General features: G+C 37.7%; 1 protein-coding gene across 2 annotated transcripts in view; it reads right to left on the minus strand.

Moving 5' to 3' along the window:
- rps6ka3.S (ribosomal protein S6 kinase A3 S homeolog) overlaps nt 1-21,024 on the minus strand; it is a 65,256-nt gene that overhangs the window by 31,377 nt on the left and 12,855 nt on the right. For both annotated transcript variants that reach the window (XM_041583632.1, XM_041583631.1), the window contains exons 2-3: nt 19,327-19,380; nt 586-702 (exon numbers count right to left, since the gene is read on the minus strand). In XM_041583632.1, the coding sequence (XP_041439566.1) occupies nt 586-702; nt 19,327-19,380 (171 nt within the window). The remainder of the gene's footprint in view (nt 1-585; nt 703-19,326; nt 19,381-21,024) is intronic.

The raw sequence follows: 21,024 nt of genomic DNA on the forward strand, positions 1-21,024 counted from the left end.
CTATTTTTTATTAAATCATTCATAGCTGTTATAAACTCATTTTAAAATCTCAGCTGTCAATCAAATATTGTCTGCCCCTCCTCTGTGCCTTAGGCATAGAGGCTGGGCAGACAATTACTTTCACTTTCCATTCAGCACTTCCTTCGGCATGAATGGCAGCTTATCTGCCCATGTAGGGGTGTCCAGATGGGTCTCCCCAATCGGTATCTGGCCAAGATATCAATTGGGGAGGTTTGATATTTCTGGCGATCAAAGGCTGCACCGGCTAGTTGATGCTGTCCTTGTCACGTTGGCGGCCATTCGCTTTGTTGTAATCTGATTGTTCAGCCCTATTAACCTGATATCGCCCTGCCATTGGTGGGCATATCGGGTTAAGATCCGCTCGTTTGGCGATCTTGCCACACTAATAGTGTATGGCCACCTTGACTCTAAAACCTACAGCAAGGGAGTCAAAAGCTTTCTGCTAAAATTTAGAGATGCAGCATAAAGAACCGGAGTTCAATGTGAATATCTTTAAAATAGTAACTTTTACATTTTTAATAATTACATGTGTGACAATAGTGCCAGTAACCTGTTGAAACGTACCTTGCCAAATGAACCTTGCCCGAGAACCTTTAGAAATTCAAAATGTGAAGGGTCTGCCTTTTCATGGCCTTCTTTAACATGGTGTGTGATTGCAATTTCCTTTATATTTCCTTCATCCTGAACAGGGGAGAAACAAATAATGAAATTACATCAAATATTTATCAAATAGTCTTTGTCCTATTACAGGTATGGGACCTATTATCCGGAAACCAGTTATCCAGAAAACACTGAATTACGGAATAGCCGTCTCCCACAGACTCTGTTTTATCCAAATAATCGACATTTTTGAAAAAGATTTATTTTTTCTCTGTAATAATAAAACAATACCTTGTACTTGATACAAACTAAGATATAATTAATCCTTATAGGAGGCAAAATCAGCCTAATGGGTTTATTTAATATCTACATGATTTTCTAGTAGACTTAAGGTAATAAGACCCAAATTACAGAAACATTTGTTATCCGGAATACCCCAGTCAAAAGGTCCCATGCTTGTATTAAGTATTAAAATGTTTATTTTTAAACAATTTTCTTCCTTCCCTATAGAAACTGTGCAATGTGTCTGCAGCCTGCCAAAGGCAGTATTAATCTCACTCGTGTGCTTTGCTACATGTATACAATTACCTGGTCTTTTATATTCAGCATATTTTAAGAATCAATATTTGTCCTGTGCCTATTCATAACCATTTGCAGACTTCAGCGTGACCTCTAAAGAGGAAGAAAGAATCCATATCCAAATCAGTGTTTGGGCTCGACAGAATCGGCACTAAAGCTGCCAAGCATTACCCACTGAATTCAGTAGGAGGTGGCAGGTGGTAACTTTGGGTTCATTTCAGTTGGATAAAAAGTGCTCCATGTGCCATCAGCCTTCATGGTGTGATTGCTGTGCTTACGGAAAATTAAAATAGGAAGAGACCCCCTACTAGTGAAGCAGTAGCCCAAGTATTTAGAAAGTTAAAAAGACTTTATTAGGACATACATAAGCCCAACGCGTTTCGTGCTTGAATGGGCATATACTCATAGGCCAATTGCTGTGCTTCCTGTAATGCCAAGAAGCCAAGCAGAATATTGGAATCAGATGAGTACCTCAAATAGGCTTTCTTCTGATTGGGACAATGTGTTTTATTTGTACAGAAATGCCACCTCCAGAGGACACAACTCGACAATAAAGTTAACAATACCACTCAGATTGGATTTTTCACAGTCTGTAAGATGCAAAAGGTTTCATGTCATCTATAGGGGGCATTCTGCCAGCAGAAATCTGTATGTTAAATGTATAAAACCATTTTTTGTACAGTGCTGTGGAATATGGTGGCGCTTTATAAATAAGTGATAACACTAATAAAAAAAATTCACATCTAAAAGGCAGCAACTAGTATTAAAAATATGATATTTTTTCCAAATATATTTGTCAAGTGTAATAAAGTCCAGAATTCATTATAGGCATTACATTTTACACACAAGAAAGCACAAAATGTGATAGTACAGGTATGGGACCTGTTATCCAAAATGCTCGGGACCTGGGGTTTCCGGATAAGGGATCCTTCTGTAATTTGGATCTTCATACCTTAAATTTACTAGAAAATCATGTAAACATTAAATAAGCCCAATAGGCTGGTTCTGCTTCCAATACAGATTAATTATATCTTAGTTTGGATCAAGTACAAGGTACGGTTTTATTATTACAGAGAAAAAGGAAATCATTTTTAAAAATGTAGATGATTTCGACAAAACGGAGTCTATGGGTGATGGCCTTTCCATAATTTAGAGTTTTCTAGATAATGAATTACCGGATAACGGATCCCATATTTGTATCACTTTAAAATGAGCAATGTGCAATGTTTGCTTGATGCTAAAAGCACAAAATAGAAGTAAATGGGATTTAAATAAGGCTTTTAGCTCAACATACTGCTCTTTACGTACAAGATAACGACAGCCAAAAAACTATATGTTTGAACATATCTATTAGAGTTTTTAACTCACTTTAAACAAAATAATGATGAATCTTTAGCTAAAGAAGTTGCTTTGTATGCAGTGTCCCCATAACCATCTTTTTATTTAGGGCTCATGCTGATTTTTGTGGGTTCCTAAATTCAATGAAATGCTCTGCCTGACTGTTCAACCTCTGCAATAAGCTATGTCACCTACAAAGAGAGAGATTTTTAATTTAATGAAACCAACAATCCCTGCAGAGTATCACAGTTTCATTTCAAACTGTAGTTGGTCACTGGAATGCAGCATAAAGAAAAAAATAGAAAAGCAATTCTCCAAAAAGGTAAAACTATTTTTTATAGAAATCTTCTGCATTTAAAGCCTGTGAAACTATAAAAAGTCAGAACAGATTTATTGTCCTTGAACCTTTTAAGCAAAAGCAGTGGCAACTACAAGCAGGTCCATGGGATGGTAGGACCAGGGGCAGATTAATGAATAGCCTATCCTAGGCTATACATTTGCACAATATGGTGCTCGCTTGTATCGCTGACTGTTCCGTAACGAAGACGCTGGGTAATATCAAGTCGGCTTTATTTTATCACACAGTGTGAAAGCATTTTAACAGTGGGTGTGCAGCTTATTGTGCAAATGTATACCCTAGGATAGGCTATTCATTAATCTGCTTTCACACTGTGTGATAAAATAAAGCCGACTTGATATTACCCAGCGTCAGAGTTAAAACCTTGGTAACAAATACTTTATCAAACGCATTTACGAATGGCTTTACTCCCCGCTTTGACTATGCTGTATTCTGTAGGGCCTATACCTGTAATGCAAAATGGTATATTCAGTTGCATAGATGCGCACATGCAGCATTAATAAATCCTGAATTAAAGGGCTTGTTCACCTTTAAATTAACATTTAGTATGATGTAGAGAGTGATCTTCTGAGACCATTTGTAACTGGTTTCAATTTTTTTTCATTTGTGTTTTTTTTTCAGTTTTGTGGTTATTTAGCTTTTTAATCAGCATCTCAGCAATCTGTTTGCTGGGGCCCAAATTCCCCTAGCAACTATGCACTGATTTGAATAAGAGACTGGAATATGAATAGGAGAGGCCTGAATAGTAAGATGAGTAATAAAAAAGTAGCAATTACAATAAATTTGTAGCCTTACAGAGTATTTGTTTTTCTAAATGGGGGTCAGTGACCCCCATTTGCAAGCTGCAAAGTTTTCAGATGGAAGAAAAAGGCAAATAATTAAAATATGATAAAGAACAATGAAGACCAATTGAAAGGTTTCTTAGAATGAGACATTCTTTAACATACTAAAAGTTAACCGGAAGGTGAACCACCCCTTTAATACAACGTTCACTTTTATTATAGTCCGTATGACTTGCTCCTGGGCAGAAAAATGATCTGCCCACACACAGAACTAATGAGGTTATGTACTATTATGGATTATTATAATATTATCTTATAAGCTTTCTCTGCCCACTTCAGCCATGCACACACTATATACCATATAAATACAAATATTACAAAAACAAAGATGTCTATTCCCTTTTTAAATTAAAAAGTAATATTTGGTTAAGACATTTTACACAATGTATCCAAAGCTTACATAGCAATGGTCTCATGACAGCACAACATGCATATCAAACATTTACAGCCAACTGATGTCATTCCATCAGAAATAGAACTGTAATAAAACTCAAAATATTCATTAGTCACTTTGGTGATCTTTTGAATTATTTGTGGGACACACACTGGTCTTCAACAGGTCCATACATTAATTAAACTGTTACAGGAGAATACTTGCAGAATTTTCACCATAATAAACATTTGCTTGGATCTTTTATAACCCAACTGTACGGATACCCTTTTAAAACAACAAAAGACAAGTCTGAGAGCACAAACATTTTTAAACATGAAACAGAAATCCTTCCAGAATGACAGCTCAGTTGCACACCATCTCTTAGATCTAGCGAAAAGCGATAATATTTTATCAGACCTTACCCGAAAAGAACGTATTCGCAGACCCCAGAACCTTAACATGGCTACGGAACCATAATCTTAAGATTTTCCAGCACAGACATCTGACAAGTGGGGAAAAAAAGGAAGGACAAACCCCTGAAGTTCTTGCTACTACCGGCTGTTCCGGCAATTAGAAAATTTCCTGTGAAGGAAGAGTCAGAGATTGCTAGTTAAGCAAGGCCCAATCCTTTTCCTCTGACGAAAAAAGGGGAGAGAAAAAAATCCAGACTTTGGAAAATCTTTAAAGGTTATAAGAGAGGAGCAGGGAAGCTAGTTGTGCCAGATCTCGTATACATGTGCTCTTTGGTTTATAGGCAGACGTTTGGCAGAACACTAAGCTGACATTAAGCAAATACAGTTAATATTACTGAATCATTTTAAGCAGCAAGGCACTGTAACATGAAGCCTGATAAACAGAATTATCTAGTTACAGGACAGTAGACATTTTCTATGATTGCAGCCTAAATACATCATGTTAGATGCAATTTTTTTTTTGTTAGTAGCTATAAAACCATACCTCCCAACTGTCCCGTTTTTAAAGGGACAGTCCCGCTTTTGACAGCTCAACCCACAGTCCCTCGTTTGTACTGGAAAGTCATGATTTTCTCTGCACTGAACAGCCAGAAAAAGAAACAAAGTTTCTAACTTAATTGGCTTTTGGCAAAGAGCAAAGAACAGCCACAGCTGCAGACACTTTTGTAACAATTTTGAGATAAGCAAGTAAGTAATTGTAACAAGATAAGATAAGATAACAGGTCTCTTGGGAGAAGTTAGACTCACAGCTTAAGGGCTAGTCCACACGGGGAGATAGCGACGCGTTTGCGGTCGCGGCGACAAAGCGCCGCGACAGTCGCCGCGACCGGCGCAGGCGACAGTTTTGTATGGGCGCCTATGTAAAAACGCCTGTGCTAACCACACGAGGCGATGCGCTTTTCAACAGTCGCCTGAAAAAGCCTGGCGAGGCATTTTCAGGCGACTGTTGAAAAGCGCTTCGCCTCGTGTGGTTAGCACAGGCGTTTTTACATAGGCGCCCATACAAAACTGTCGCCTGCGCCGGTCGCGGCGCTTTGTCGCCGCGACCGCAAACGCGTCGCTATCTCCCCGTGTGGAATAGCCCTAAAGGGCAATTCACCTTCATTAGCAACTGTAATAACTGAAAAAAAACCCACATAAATATGTTCAAACTTTCATAACCTGCCAAATTTTGTAAAATGAACATGGTAATTAAGGGGTGTGGCTACAAAAATGGGCATGGTTAAAAAATTTGGCGCACTGCACATGGCAACTTTTTTGTTCCTCCTTTTATTTCCAAAATGTTGGGAGGTATGTAAAACACAATATTATAGCGCTAACTGGCAATGGACAGCAATTCCCTTTGGAACAACCAAAGTGGGCACAATGTTTTTAGTCACAGGATACTCTGGAGATCAGCCATTCACAAAATGACAATATGATAGAATTATTCAGTTACTGCAGGGAAGTGAAAAGAAAACCTCACTGCAGCTAAACCACAAAGCACATAAATGGTGTCCTGGATTGAATCCAAAGCTGCAAGTTAAACCATTCTTGGCAAATGCCACACCATGGAGCAGAAGAACGAGCAGTTTTTGAGATGTTCGGGCCAACATTATACTAGTTTATATTTAGTTATTGAACTAAATTCTGATTTTACAAACACAGTTTGACACACTCAAGCAGAATAGGAAAGATGGTTCATACGAGCAATGCCACTCATCCAGCTTGCAATGAGACATACACAAAGCTCAGCAGCCTCAGACAATACAAGGTGCATGTAACCCTTTCAGACAATGTAACTAGATTGGATACACAATATAAAAAAACGCTGATGCACAAAATATACTGTAGTCCAGAAAAATTAAAATATTTTCCAGCTTGTTTAACTGCATCCAATGCACATTACCTTATATCTGCTACAGCCATATGCTATTTTACAAACATTGCTTAGTTTATGTTTGTGTTGTATTTTATTTGCTTTATGTTTTATATAACTTACTACCTCCAGATGGATCACAATCCACAATAATTTCATTTATAACAATTACTTAAAGGATAACCAAACACTTAATTATAAAAAAAAAAAAAACACCCCCTACCCTACATAGACCCCCTCCCTGCTCCCCCCATCCTAGGTGTAACCCAAGGTAAATGCCCCTAACGCTTTACTTACCCCTCGGTGCAGATTCTGTGCCAGATTTCACGGGCGCCATCTTCTTCTCTTCGCTAATCTTTGGGACTTTTCCCAGTGCTTCATCAATTTCTGTGCATGCTCAGTTGTCTGGAAGATTGCTCCAACTGCGCATGCGCCGTTACGCTACTCTCTTCCCGAAGTTTACCGAAGAGAAAAAGATGGCGCCCGTGAACTCCGTTGGACAGAATCTGCACCGAGGGGTAAGTGAAGAGGTAGGGGCATTTATCGGGGTAACATCTAGGCTGGGTGAGAGCAGGGAGGGGGGTCTATGAAGGGGAGGGGGTAGGGGTTTTTATAATTAAGGGGTTCGTTCTCCTTTAAAAGAGGGCCCGAAGTTAGAGCTCGCGTACCAGGAGCCCATTTATTATTACAGACAAATTTGTTCTCTGCAGGGCTTTGTGCAAATCTGCAGTCATCCTGCAACATGTACACACAAATTAGACATTTGAAGTTGATTTCCTTACTACACAGTGACACACAGTGCCATTTTGGCAAGTCAATCTCAGCCCTTTTTACAATGACAAGGCCATGAAGACTGTGCAAATACATTTCACTTTTAAGAAACATGTTAGATGTTAAATACTTTGAATACAGAGGTCACAAACTCTTAACTCTCCAGTAAGAGTCCTGAACTGGTCCAATTGGGCAGACCGGTGTACAACTAGGCACCAATGACCTGCAACCCTCACCTACCCACCCATTATAGCCCCTACTCAGGCCTGCTACCTGACCCGCAAGGGTAACTCATAGCTCTGGGCTCAGATTACAGCAGGGCAGAGAGGGAAAGAAGAGCCAACTGAGCATGCTCAAGCCCTGCCCTGGAGGTTTAAGCTGAAAGAAGGAAGTATGAAACAGAAACCCATGTACACACAACAGAAGGAAAAAATGCAGCGTTTCTTTTGACAGAGGACTCTGAGCAGCATTACTTGGAGGATTTACTGGTGTATTTATATAGACCTTTCTGAAAAAACGTACTAAGTTTTAACCTTTCCTTCTCCTTTAAGGTTGACAAACACAAATTAGATCTGCACATTTTGTCACATTACTTGATCTTTGCACAATCTGGCCGATCTGACTGAATGACCCAGGGGCCAACAACTGTATCTTACAGTGGACCAATAGAGAGCTATAAACTAGATATCAGTTGGGTAGGCTGTCTGAAAGGGTCCATACACATCAGTAAGCTGTTGACTTGTTCAGTAGGGACCAAGCCCCAAGGGAGTCCACTATATGTATGAACCCACCTGACCCGCAGGTAAATCCAAGTGCACGTTACTACCACCCATATATGGCCAGCTTTAGAAAATAAATGTGCTATTGCACACAATTTAGCATTTATTAAAGCTTTGCAGTCAACAGCAGCTGTGGTGGTGCTGCAGGTCTGACTGCAATTTGACCTACTTTGTTTTATAAATGAGGTGCACAGAGAGCATTTCCTTCTCATATGCAGCAGCCTCCAGAGAATTTCTAGAGAAATATGAATCTCTTGGGATGATAACCTATGTTTAAATATTTTACCAAGGATTTAGAGAAATCTAAAGCTTAAATTAACTCTAGACTGAAGGTGCACTTTCCATTTAACAAGGGAAAAAAAAGCCTGCCAGCATTTGTTAAACTGCAAAATTCAGCACTTCAGGGTGCAAATCATTGAAGAGCTAAACCTTGATGATTTTGTACACAAAACTAGACAATGCTGCTAATATATGGTAGAGTAGAACCCCCATTTTACGTTTTTCAGGGGACCAATAAAAAAATGGTGTAAAATCCCGGAAAATGGGAAATGTATTATGCATAATATATAGGTGGGACCACAAAATAACAATGTAAAATGAGGGGAAACTTAAAATCAGGGGATGTAAAATTGAGGTTTTACTGTATATATAAATATGAACATGTTGCTGTGTATTTGAAATAAGGACACCAGAAATGTATTTGGACAAATAACCTTTCCTCCATGAATATCAAACACTGCATGAAATGTTCAAGGACTGAAAATATTCAGAAGATAAATGTACTGCAATGAATGCTGAATCAGCAGTGTGGAGACAAGACTATTTCCAGCTCAGCTTAATGGACTAAGCTGTAGAATGCTGAAATGGTATATTGATTTTTTTATATTTCTCCATTTACAGCAGTATCGCACAGCACTAAAGAGCTTGTTATTGATGAGAAACATATAAAACTTTAATTTGTGCCGGTCTAATAAAGTGCCATCTTTCCAAATCATGATTGGATGGCAACCCTTGTGCGCTCTCAAACGACTACAATTAGAGAGGTGTCTAATGACACATGGGGTAGTGCCAAAATAGGGGCTGTGACTGGAATACAGAAGGGACAATGTATGCGACTGCCTAAAACATGGTAAGATTCAAAATGAGAAGGCACACAAACAACTTAGATGAGGCTGCTGATTGTCAGGATGTTTATTATGCATATGGCTTTTGAGCATTGGATTCTGACAGTAGCAGCAATCAAAATAATAATAGCCGCAGGTACCGGTAACTGGAAGTGTCACAGACACCCCTCAGCATGAGACTGTCTCCTAGAAATTGTTTAAAGGAGAACTATACAGAATAATGTAGGTCTATATAAAAATATATTGCATAAAACAGCTCGTATGTAAAACCCTGCTTCATGTAAATAAACCATTTTCATAATCATATACTTTTTTAGTAGTACAGTTAGGCCCATAAATGTTTGGACAGAGACAACTTTTTTCTAATTTTGGTTCCGTACATTACCACAATGAATTTTAAATGAAACAACTCAGATGCAGTTGAACTGCAGACTTTCAGCTTTAATTCAGTGGGTTGAACAAAAAGATTGCATAAAAATGTGAGGCACTAAAGCCTTTTTTAAACAATCACTACATTTCAGGAGCTCAAAAGTAATTGGACAAATTAAAAAACTGAAAATAAAATGTTCATTTCTAATACTTGGTTGAAAACCCTTTGCTGGCAATGACAGCCTGAAGTCTTGAACTCATGGACATCACCAGATTCCGGGTTTCCTCCTTTTTAATGCTCTGCCAGGGCTTTACTACAGCGGCTTTCAGTTGCTGTTTGTTTGTGGGCCTTTCTGTCAAAGTTTAGTCTTCAACAAGTAAAATGCAGCTCAATTGGGTTCAGATCAGGTGACTGACTTGGCCATTCAAGAATATTCCACTTCTTTGCTTTAATAAACTCCTGGGTTGCTTTGGCTGTGTGTTTTAGGTAATTGTCAATCTTTATTGTGAAACGCCTCCCAATCATTTAGCTATGATTAAGTGTCCTGGGGGGACACGAAACGCGTCAGCCTTTTATTTTTTATACATAATGTAAAATAAAGACCTTTTGTACTATTTGAAATTTGGGCTCCTGGATTCTACTGACTGAATGACTTTGGTGTTCCGGAGTGGTGCTTGACCGCTATTCTAAGTCTTTGTGTGTTGTTACCCTTTGCTGCTACCCGGACCCACCGTGGAAAGCGGTAAGCTTGTCCTTTTACTCCTAAAACCCATGCTTCCTATTTTAAGTCAGTCCAGTCCAGCCCAGGACACACCCTCACCTTCCCAAAATGCTGCCCCCAAAACCTGCCCAAGACTCGCCCTCTCCCTGCCCCACCCATATATAACCCACCAATATGGCACATTAGCACCAGTTGTGTTATTCATTGCTACTGGAACTATGCTGGAACTGCTTTACAACCAAAGACCATCTGTGCAAAATGACAGGGAAAATTATCCAGTTACTTAAAGTGATACGGTCATGTAGGGTTGCCACCATTTAAAAAAATCTCCACCGGCCGGTGGGCCCTGACGGTAAAGGGGGTGGGTTGTGACCAGGGATGGGCGAATTTGACCCGTTTCGCCAAAAATCCGCCGCCAGCGAAATGTCGCAGACGCCCATTAAAGTCTATCGGCGTCAAAAAAAATTTGTTGCGCGTCTTTTTTTTTTGACGCACGTCTCCATACAAGTCTATGGGCGTCATTTTTTCGGCGAAACGAGGCGAAAAAATTCGCCCATCCCTAGTTGTGACAATAAAGTGGGAAGAGCCATGGTGCACTATTGGCTGGACGGGTCGTGACATCAAAGGGGTGGAGCAACGGTGCGAGTTTGGCAAGAAGCCTGCAGGAAAAAGGTTATTTTTGACCAGGCTGAGGGCAGGCCACGTGTTTTTGTTCGGTGTATTACAAATTTACCGGCAGTTACAATGCTGGTAAATTTGTAATACCGGCCCCGGCAAGTGTTTTACCGGCTAGGCTGGTAAAATACCGGCCGGGTGGCAACACCACTGTCATAGTAAAAAACATTTTTTTCTTTTCTTCAAAACACATCAGTGTTCAGAATGCAGAATTCTGCACTGTAATCCGTTCTCAAAAGAGAAAACCGATTTTTTTTATATTTAATTTTGAAATCTGACATGGGGCTAGACATATTGTCAGTTTCCCAGATGCCCCCAGTCATGTGACTTGTGCTCTGATAAACTACAGTCACTCTTTACTGCTGTACTACAAGGTTGAGTTATATCATCCCCCCCCCAGCAGCCTAACAACAGAACAATGGAAAGGTAGCCAGATAGCAGCTCCCTAACACAAGATAACAGCTGCCTGGTAGATCTAAGAACAGCACTCAATAGTAAAATCCAGATCCCATTGAGACACATTCAGTTACATTGAAGGAGAAACAACAGCCTGCCAGAAAGTAGTTCCATCCTAAAGTGCTGGCTCTTTCTGAAAGTACATGACCAGGCAAAATCGTATCGGACATTCCCATCTCCCGACCTGCCACTAACCATTCAGATCAAATAAAGTAGAAAAGAAAAGATCAGCCGATGTTCTGCCCCTGTCAGCAATCGTACGAGTTATGTCCGACCAAAGCTAGTGACAGTCTCCGCCTAAAAATCGTACATTCGGCAATACAAGCAGAGATATTATCGGCAGCAGCCAAAACTTGAAATCACGGAGCACCAGCAATTTTAAAACATCCGTTTATTTAGAAAATAGTTAAAAATTAACAGAGCATAGTGAGCCCAGTAGCTCCATAGCTTTTACGAGTTTCGTGGTTAATCCACTTCCTCAGAAAACACTTCCTTATCGGCAGCAGACAGAAATCTTTAAGCCTGTCTGATCGACCAAACAACCGATCTCCGCCAGATGAAAAATGTCGGGACTCTCCACACACTTCCCGAAAATCGTATGAATCCTCGATTCGTATGATCAGATCTTTGCGTCTATGGACAGCTTTAGAATGATAAAACTGATAACATATTCAGTAGGACATTAAAAAAATAAATCACAAGGCATGGTTAATATATCTCTTAATGTACAATACTAGTCTGGAATCAGGACTATGGGGGAAGAAATAGTGTTTCCGCAATATATGGCAAGTTGCCAAAACCAGCCCATAAAAGGATATATACATTTCCACTGAAAGGACTGAGATTTCTATACAGAACGTCTGACATGAGCAGTTATCTACTGCATGAGTCAAATGACTTGCAAAGCTGTCATCTACAACATTTTACATCTCGCTGCTGCAGAGAGACATCTTAACACATCTTAAATATTTAAAACTGAATATGCAAGCTTGAAGGAAAACAGTTAGCAAAGACAATGGACATGAATGTGCAATACCAACCAAAACTCTTTTTTTGCTGTTGAATGGAACCTCTCTAGCTATTCATTCCCCTCAGAGTGTAAGCTCTGTGAACCAGTTTCTAAAAAGTATGCATAAAATATTATTTGTCTCTTCCAACTAGCATTTTTATAGAAAAAGATTTTGTTGAAGAATCTAAATATTCCGAGTCTGATTTACCCTGATCAAGGTTTAAAAGCTATCAAGGAAAGGGTTCTGTAAAAAGTACAACATAAATGCCTGGTTTATCTGATCTTTAGCCTCTTTAGGGTGGTGACACACGAGGTTCTTCGTCCGAAGAAGAGGCGATTTGTTGCTGGGCGACTAATCTCCCCTAAATACCTTCCCGTCGGCTAGAATGTAAATTGCCGGCGGGATGGCATTCCCAGACTGATCGTTTTTTTTAAAAAAAAAAAAAAAACATTTTCCTGTGACAGTGTCCCTTTTAATAATAGTGATTATTGGACAGTGTGGAAAAGGAGGATAAGCTGTGATGAGATCTTTGCGTCTATGGCCAGCTTAATGCAGGGTCAAATTTTAGTGATGTTGTCCCATTATGATCTACCATAATATCACTGTTCCGTGGAAAATATTACTTACATATGATATTGATTTATAAGAGGTTTTATAATACCATATTTAAAAAAACAACTATTTTTATGTAAACTTAGAATAAATATCTGAATGAAGAGGATAAAACAGAAGGGTAATTTAGTCAAGATGTTTGTTGACAGTGTCTTGAGATCTACTGACCGCCAACTAAAGGTCTACTGGTAGATCCCAATCTAACTTTTGGGCACCCCTGTTGTAGACAGTGGCATTGAAGGGAATTTGGAACTGGTCTTTTATTCTTCAGGGTTTTGAATTAACTTTTTACATGCAGTTCTTCAGTGTGGAATGTCAACAGTTATCTGGTGCCAAGTGATAAAAGAACAATAAAAATCTAGTAACTAGCAATTCTGGTTGCTGGGCATTGCTGGCCCCTAAATGAGTCTAATGATGTGGGAGATAAGATGATCCCCACGGGGAGTGGCCAGAGTCTGAGCGGGGAGTGGGCAGAGTAGGGGCAGGGAGTAGGTGGAGTCAGGGCACGATTATGACAGGAAGTGGGCAGAGGCATGAAGTGGGCGGGAGGATGAGGGATCGGAGTGCGCTGGGCCTTTAATCCACTGTTTCTCTATATTATTGAAAATAGGCAATTCTTTATCTTTTATATACTCAGTATTTGGAGTCATATAACAGGTTACAGAAGTGAAATTAAAGAACAACGTTTTGAAGCAGATTTTGAAAGCTAAGATTTTAACCTGAAAATATTTAGTGATTAATTCATTCTGTCACAATTATGTTCATCCCCAAAAATACATTGAAAAATTTGTAGGCAAGACCGAATTCTGAAAGGTTGGTGTTCTACGCTAAAATTTGATTTAAAATGATCTTAAAATTCTGTGCTACTGCCAACAATAAGGGGGCTGCATAGAAATAAACATTCAAAGTTTGACAGTCATAAACAAGCAATATTATACATTGCAAATGATTGACATGTTTGCCTGCTTTATCCCAACAAGTTTCACAAATCCATGTTTCTACTGTCTGCCTTATATAAACAAATGAACATTAAATACAAATATTTGCAATAAGATCAAAACAGATCCAAACACACCATACTCAAAATGAGGCACTAACAGATACTATTATAAAAAGGCTTTTTCTTAATAAAATTGCTTCAGGCCTACCAAACTTATGGTTTTTGTCATTTGTTTTAAAAATACACTGTAAATAAAGTGACATATGGGATTTGCACATGCAACACTAGTAGTCAAACAAGCAATCCCAAACTGTCATCAATAAAACAAATCTTTAAAGAATATATAATATAATATAATATTTCCCCTTTATAAATACTTTTTTTTTTTCTTTTTTTGCAGTTTTCATTAGAAATGGATAGTTAGAACAGTTAGATTCATTAAGGGTTGAATAGCAAATTCGAATTTTAGATTTGTTTCTGGTGTCAAAATTCACACATTCAAATTTCAATACCCCAATTGAAATGTAAATTTGAATGTGAGATTTATCACTCCTCGATCATGGAAACAGTTCTAATTTGAATATCGGCCACCTAAAACCTAAAAAGTCAACGGAAGAGATCCGTTAAAACATTGGAATGTTAATTGTCTTACAGACATTCCAGTTTGGGGAAAACTCGATTCGAATTCGGGAATTTTCTGGTTGGGACTATTCTATAGAATATTAGACTTTCACAATTTTTTCTTAAATAACCTCCATTCAATTGTGAGTATACATCGAATTCATTAGAGTAAAAAAAATCACATAGTTCGACCCTTGATAAATCTGTCCATCGTTGTTACCTACGCAAGCACAAAAGGAAATACAGTTAAAAATGACAAAGTTTTCTTAATTTACTAGAAACAATTGATCAGTCTTCATTGCTCAGATACATGGAAGTCACATGGTTTTAGGATAGTCCCCATTAAATTCTTATCTATATTTGCACTCTCTAACAAATTCCAAAAGACTACATTTAGGATTAGTTGTGTGCAACTTTTCTGCAATATGACTGGATCTGATTAGTAAATGGAACCAATTATTTGCACAGAATTAAGCTGTTTTCAATTTCCCAAAGACTGAGCAGCAGTTGCTTTTTTATATTTTTGTTTTGTATTTATACCACTTTGATGTCTTGCATTTGGTCAGGGTCACACTGATCTCAAAACGAGGTTGCAAATTTATAAAAACATTGCTGCAGCAGCCATTCAACAATAGCTCAGAGAATGGAAATGCAACTAAAGGTGAGACTGGGAAGCATGTTACTGCTCACTCCAACATGGAGCCCATGGTGTGCATAAAGCAAAGTGACTGCTGTACTATAGGAATGCTATACCTGCAGTTACCACGAGCAGCAATTTGATTGAAAAAAAAGGACAGGTATTGGAACCGTTATCTGGAAACCAGTTCCGAATTACAGAATGGCTCCCATAATCTATCCTTATTGGAAGAAAAGCCAGCCTATTGGGTTGATTTAATGTTTGCATGATTTTCTAGTAGACTTAAAGTATGAAGATCCAAATAACGAAAAGTTTAGTTATCCGGAAAACGCCAGGTCCCGAGCATACTGGATAACAGTGTCCCATACCTGTATTGATTTATACCCTCTAATTTTATACAGCCAACACTTATGATTCAGTCCAGATTATTAAAATCTACCAACAAAAAAAAAAACACATTTCTTACTCCATATAATTGAAGCAGGTAATAAAAAAATTATATCAAAATAATTTCTACTGGTTATCATTGTTAGGTTTATTAAAGGACACATCCACCCAAAAAATAATTTCAGCCTAATAAAAGAAAATAACATTTGAAGCAACTTTGTAATATACATTCGTTACACATTTTCTATGGTTTTTAAGTTATGTGCTTGTTGCTTTCTATTCTCTGCCCTGGTGGCTCTGGCTTTTGTAATGTAATGGATCAACTGGCAGTTAGGCAGGTTAAAATAATTGAAAGGTTGAACTTGATGGATGTGTGTTTTAAACCTAACATACTATGTTACTATGTATGTTACTACGTAACAAAAGCCAATGGACTGACAGACCTGTCTTGCTGGAGGAGATTGGACTTTGCAACATTGTTAAAACGTGACAAAGTGACAAACAGAAGTTAAGCAAAAGCTGCTTTCAAAAGCAATTACACTTACAAATAACTTTTAAACCACTTATTATTAATACATTTCTGTTGGAAAGTTGGTTATAATTGTGATTTCTTTTATTTGGCAAATGTTGTGGGTTGACATGTCCTTTAAATGCATTGAAATTGGAGGAAGTATACAAGAATTATTTCAGAAATGACCTGTTCATGAGGTGACGCTTACATAAAATTTATTTTCATGATGGTACCTTTAACAACTTATTTGTGACTTTTTCCAGGTATTTCAACCCTATATTTTTTTTTATATATACAAAACACTCATGCTATAAGTCACTGACAGATTTCAACTGCTGTATTGTGAGCCATGTAAGGTGGCTCAATGATTCTGATCAATAACTGTACTGTGGATATCTGTGTGGTTACTTATATCTGCGTCTTTAACCTTGTGCGAGTCAGCATCTCTACTTTTGGAAACCCTATGTAATTTATCTGCTTTTTTTTTTTTTTTTTTAAATTGCAGAAGTACCAGAATCAACAATGCTGCCCAGTGTACAGGAGAAACACTCTTAAAATTACAGAAAACTCCAGATTCATAACAAGCTACAGAGAAGGACATTTTGCTGTAAAACTCCAATTCACAAGAGGTTATACGTGTGTAAAGCTGTCCATAGACGCAAAGATCCGAATCTGCGATTCGTACAATTTCCGGACCATGTGTGGAGTGTCCCAATGGATATTGGTCGTTTGGTCGATCGGACAGGTTAGAAGATTTCTGTTGGCTGCCTATAATATCTCTGCATGTATTGCCGATCGGACAATTTTCAGTGGGAGACTGTCACCAGCTTTGTCAGACATAACTTTCGTATGATTGCTGTCAGGGACAGAACGTCAGCTGATCTTGTTCTATTACTACTTTATTTGATCTGAATGGTTAGTGGCAGGTTGGGAGATTGGGACGTCCGATCGTTCGTCCGATATTGCAGGTAAATCTGCACGTCTATGGCCAGCTTCAGTGTCAGTGTCATTGCATGCCTTCTTTGTTTCCAAATCTCTAAAATAACAGACCGTTTTGACAAAATCACCAGCATTAGAATCTTCCCTGGAACATTCTTTGCTAAATGAAATGCACAAACTGCCAGCTTCATATGTGTACAGGTGCGGTCATATAGTCCTGTAAATACGCACGTGGTGTAAACTGTAGTAAGGTTAGGCTGTTGTTCTCTATCACATTTATTCATTAAAATATTCTTATATACACCATGTAATCATGCAGCTAATGATACAGGGATGTCGGATTTATTACTTAAAAATATGCTTAATTAGGGGCGCAGACTCAATTTGGAGTAAGTGAATAGCTGATAGAAGATATTCCAAATAAATAAATAAATATATATATATATATATATATATATATATATATATATATATATATATATATATATATATATATATATATATATATATATATATATATATATATATATATATATATATATATATATATATATATATATGCAAACTGGCTACCAGAGGGTTAAGAAAATAATGCAGTATGGTCTCCAGATGCTTCCTTGCACACTTTTCATACTAGTCTATAGGAGTAAAATAAGAATTGTGCATGATTCAATTAACCCTCTGTTGGAGTCATAAAAATATGTAAATTCACTGCTGGGAGAAAAGAGAGGGACAGCTCAATTATTCTGAAATGACAGGAGTAGCAGGATTTGTACCTGGAGATCGGAGGAAGATGTTGCCATTACATAAAAGCTCCCTCTGCCATCTTACAGAGATTAATATTATATTTAAAAGGGTAAACTGCATCAGACTTTACTACCACTGTGTCTTAAAGTTACATGCCATTTGAAGGGACACTTATATAAACAAAAGAGTAAATTTTTGACTGAAAACAATATCATGTTTAGCATTATCATTATAAGAAATGTTGATGCCCTTAAAAGAGAACTAAACCCTAAAAATAAATATGGCTAAAAATGCAAAATCTTATATAATGAACTTATTGCACCAGCCTAAAGTTTCAGCTTGTCAATAGCAGCAATGATCCAGGACTTCAAACATGTCACAGGGGGTCACCATCTTGGAAAGTGTCTGTGACACTCACATGCTCAGTGGGCTCTGAGCAGCTGTTGAGAAGCTAAGCTTAGGGGTCGTCACAAATCATCAAGCATGAGGTTGAAAATGAGGTTTGTCTGTAATATAAGCTGATGCTACAGGGCTTATTATTAAAGTGGACCTGTCACCCAGACATAAAAAGCTGTATAATGAAAGTCCTTTTCAAATTAAACATGAAATTCAAATTCTTTTTTTTATTAAAGCATTCATAGCTGTTGTAAACTCATTTAAAAATATCAGCTGTCAATCAAATATTTTCTGCCCCTCCCCTATGCCTAGGCATAGAGGCGGGGCAAGCAATTACTTTCACTTTCCATTCAGCACTTCCTACATGTCACTGCTCTCCCCACATTCCACCAGTTCTCTTAACCATTTAATTGTGAAGCCAGGGCATGGGGATGGACCTCAGGTCCCCCATTCTGGTGCACAAACAAGATTCTGAGATGATGGAAGGCTTTTCTTAATAACAGTGTCCACAAAATGGCTCCTGCCTGCTGGATATAATTATGAGTTCCCTGACTGATGTAAAGAAGATTCAAATAATTTATACAATGTAATTAAAGTTTATTTTGCTTAACGAACATGATAAAAAATGATTTGGAATATTTTTTTTGGGTGACGGGTCCCCTTTAAATTCTGATGTTAGTTGCACTGGTTTCTGTGCTGCCATGTAGTAATTATCTGTATTAATTACTAATCAGCCTTATAATGTGACATTTCTATTCTGTGTACTGTATATTGTGAGTGGGTAGCAGCACAGAGCATGTGCAGTGAATCAGCAGAAAAGAAGATGGGGAGCTACTGGGGCATCTTTGGAGACACAGATCTTTACTGCTAAAGGGCTGTGGTTGCCTTGGGCTGGTACAGGAGCCCCAAAACATAATGTACAACATTTCTAGGCTACTTCTTTAGTTAGGCTTTAGTTCTCCTTTAACAGAGTTCTCCTTTAACAGAGTATCCACAATAACACAGCTCAGCAACAAAGAGGAATTAACTCTATGGCAGATTTAATATGTGCTTTTATGAATAGTGGATATGGTTAGGCCATATTTAGAGGGAAATGCTCAGCAATAGTTTGCATAGAAATGTTAAAAATGAGACATTTTTCAAATACAACATCCTTTAGAATGAAGTCAATGAAATATTACTACTTACATTGTTCTCATTGTCCTCCTCACACATTGATTCATCAGCAAACTGCTGCCCATTCTATAATTAACAGAGATACAGAAAACGTTAACCTTTCAGATGGATGAATTAGTATTAAAAAAATCATGACTAATCTAGCAGCATTAATTCTATATGCATACTTTAGGAAAAACTCCCAATATAGCTGCATGTATAGCTGACAAGGGGCCAGTCAAATGTACACAATTATACAGAGTATCCAAAAAAATATTTGCTTTGTGTTATGTTTCAATAAAACAAATAAAAGATGAATAAAAGAAAATCCCACCAACGTCGTTCCAACAATTTTAAACTTGCATTTAGATAGATTGATACAAAAGTCAGACCCCTCAAGGCTGAGTATAGATAGGTTATAGACAGGTTCTGCCTTCAATCTCAAATTTAATTTACAAATAACATTAAAATCTATAATTAAATATATATTAGAAAGTTTTTTTCATTTTCAGCTTTCATTTTTGGGTTGACATCCACTTTAAGTAAGAATACAATACAAAAATTCCATTTAATAAAAGGACCATGGCTGTGGATATTATGGTAATGTAATGAAAACAGTGTAATTCCAAACAATACTCTACTGCTCCACATATTTCACAGCCACATAGCAACCAACATGAAAGGCAAAAAAAAAATCACAAAACTAAACAGAAGCACAAGGGCAGCTCTTTTACAGAACATACAAAAGCTGAACAAAACATTCATTTCTGTAGGCACGATGTATTTTAGTTATCCATTCATAACCTAAACAAATAAAAATGTCTCATACAGTGCTGCATTTTAAAATTCAGGGCAGAATAAAGGCTGAAACTTTGCGTTTTAGGGCTGAAAGCCACCCTATGTGAAGTAACAGGTGGATATAATTTAGGTCACTGCTTAAACATGGGTCCGTTCACACATTCTAGCGCAATAAAAATAATTAAACAGCAGCATGCCATTCTTATAACATTTACAAAATGGAACATAATTGGAGCAATATCATGAATGGACTTCATAGCTAAGGAAGAAACAGCTGGGAAGTGGAGGTAAGAATATCAATCTTATTAGGATTTAATCAAAGATATAATAAAGGATTGGCAATCTCTACTCATACACTCCAGCTGTCTCATGCAAAGTCCATTTACATTACTGCAGAACACTAGGCACATGGTTTATACACTAAAACCTCAGGTACCACCTGCTGATTTTTTGTTTTGCTTGCATCATATGTTGCTCATTACAGGATTATCATCTGCTCCTGAACCACATTTACCATCTGGTGAGAAATGTGTTTAAAGGTGATCTAAACCAATAAAATCATTTAAGCTTTCTCAGAGTTTTTCTCGGAGCACGAAGATTCTATTTTTTTATGGTTTCTGAGACATTAGCAGTTCTAGACTGCAAATATCAGTCTAAACAATGAATACTCAATGGTACTCTATGAAGATGTTGCTCAAAGTTGCTCAAAATAAGATTAATCTCATAGATGCAAGAATGTTTCTAAAGTTATTGGGGGGCAAAGATGCTTCCTTTGTCTAGAAGAATTGTTTGTTAGAGTGGTCTTTAAAATCAAACAACTCCAATTCTCCAAATTTTGATTTTCAGAGTACTCACTGCTACCAAGACCAAGTTTCAGACCCCCAGAGAAACCTAAAGCTAATGTCACCCAAGCATTTTCTCCTGCCAAACACA

Source organism: Xenopus laevis, chromosome 2S, assembly GCF_017654675.1.
Source record: "Xenopus laevis strain J_2021 chromosome 2S, Xenopus_laevis_v10.1, whole genome shotgun sequence".
NCBI lineage: Eukaryota > Metazoa > Chordata > Amphibia > Anura > Pipidae > Xenopus > Xenopus laevis.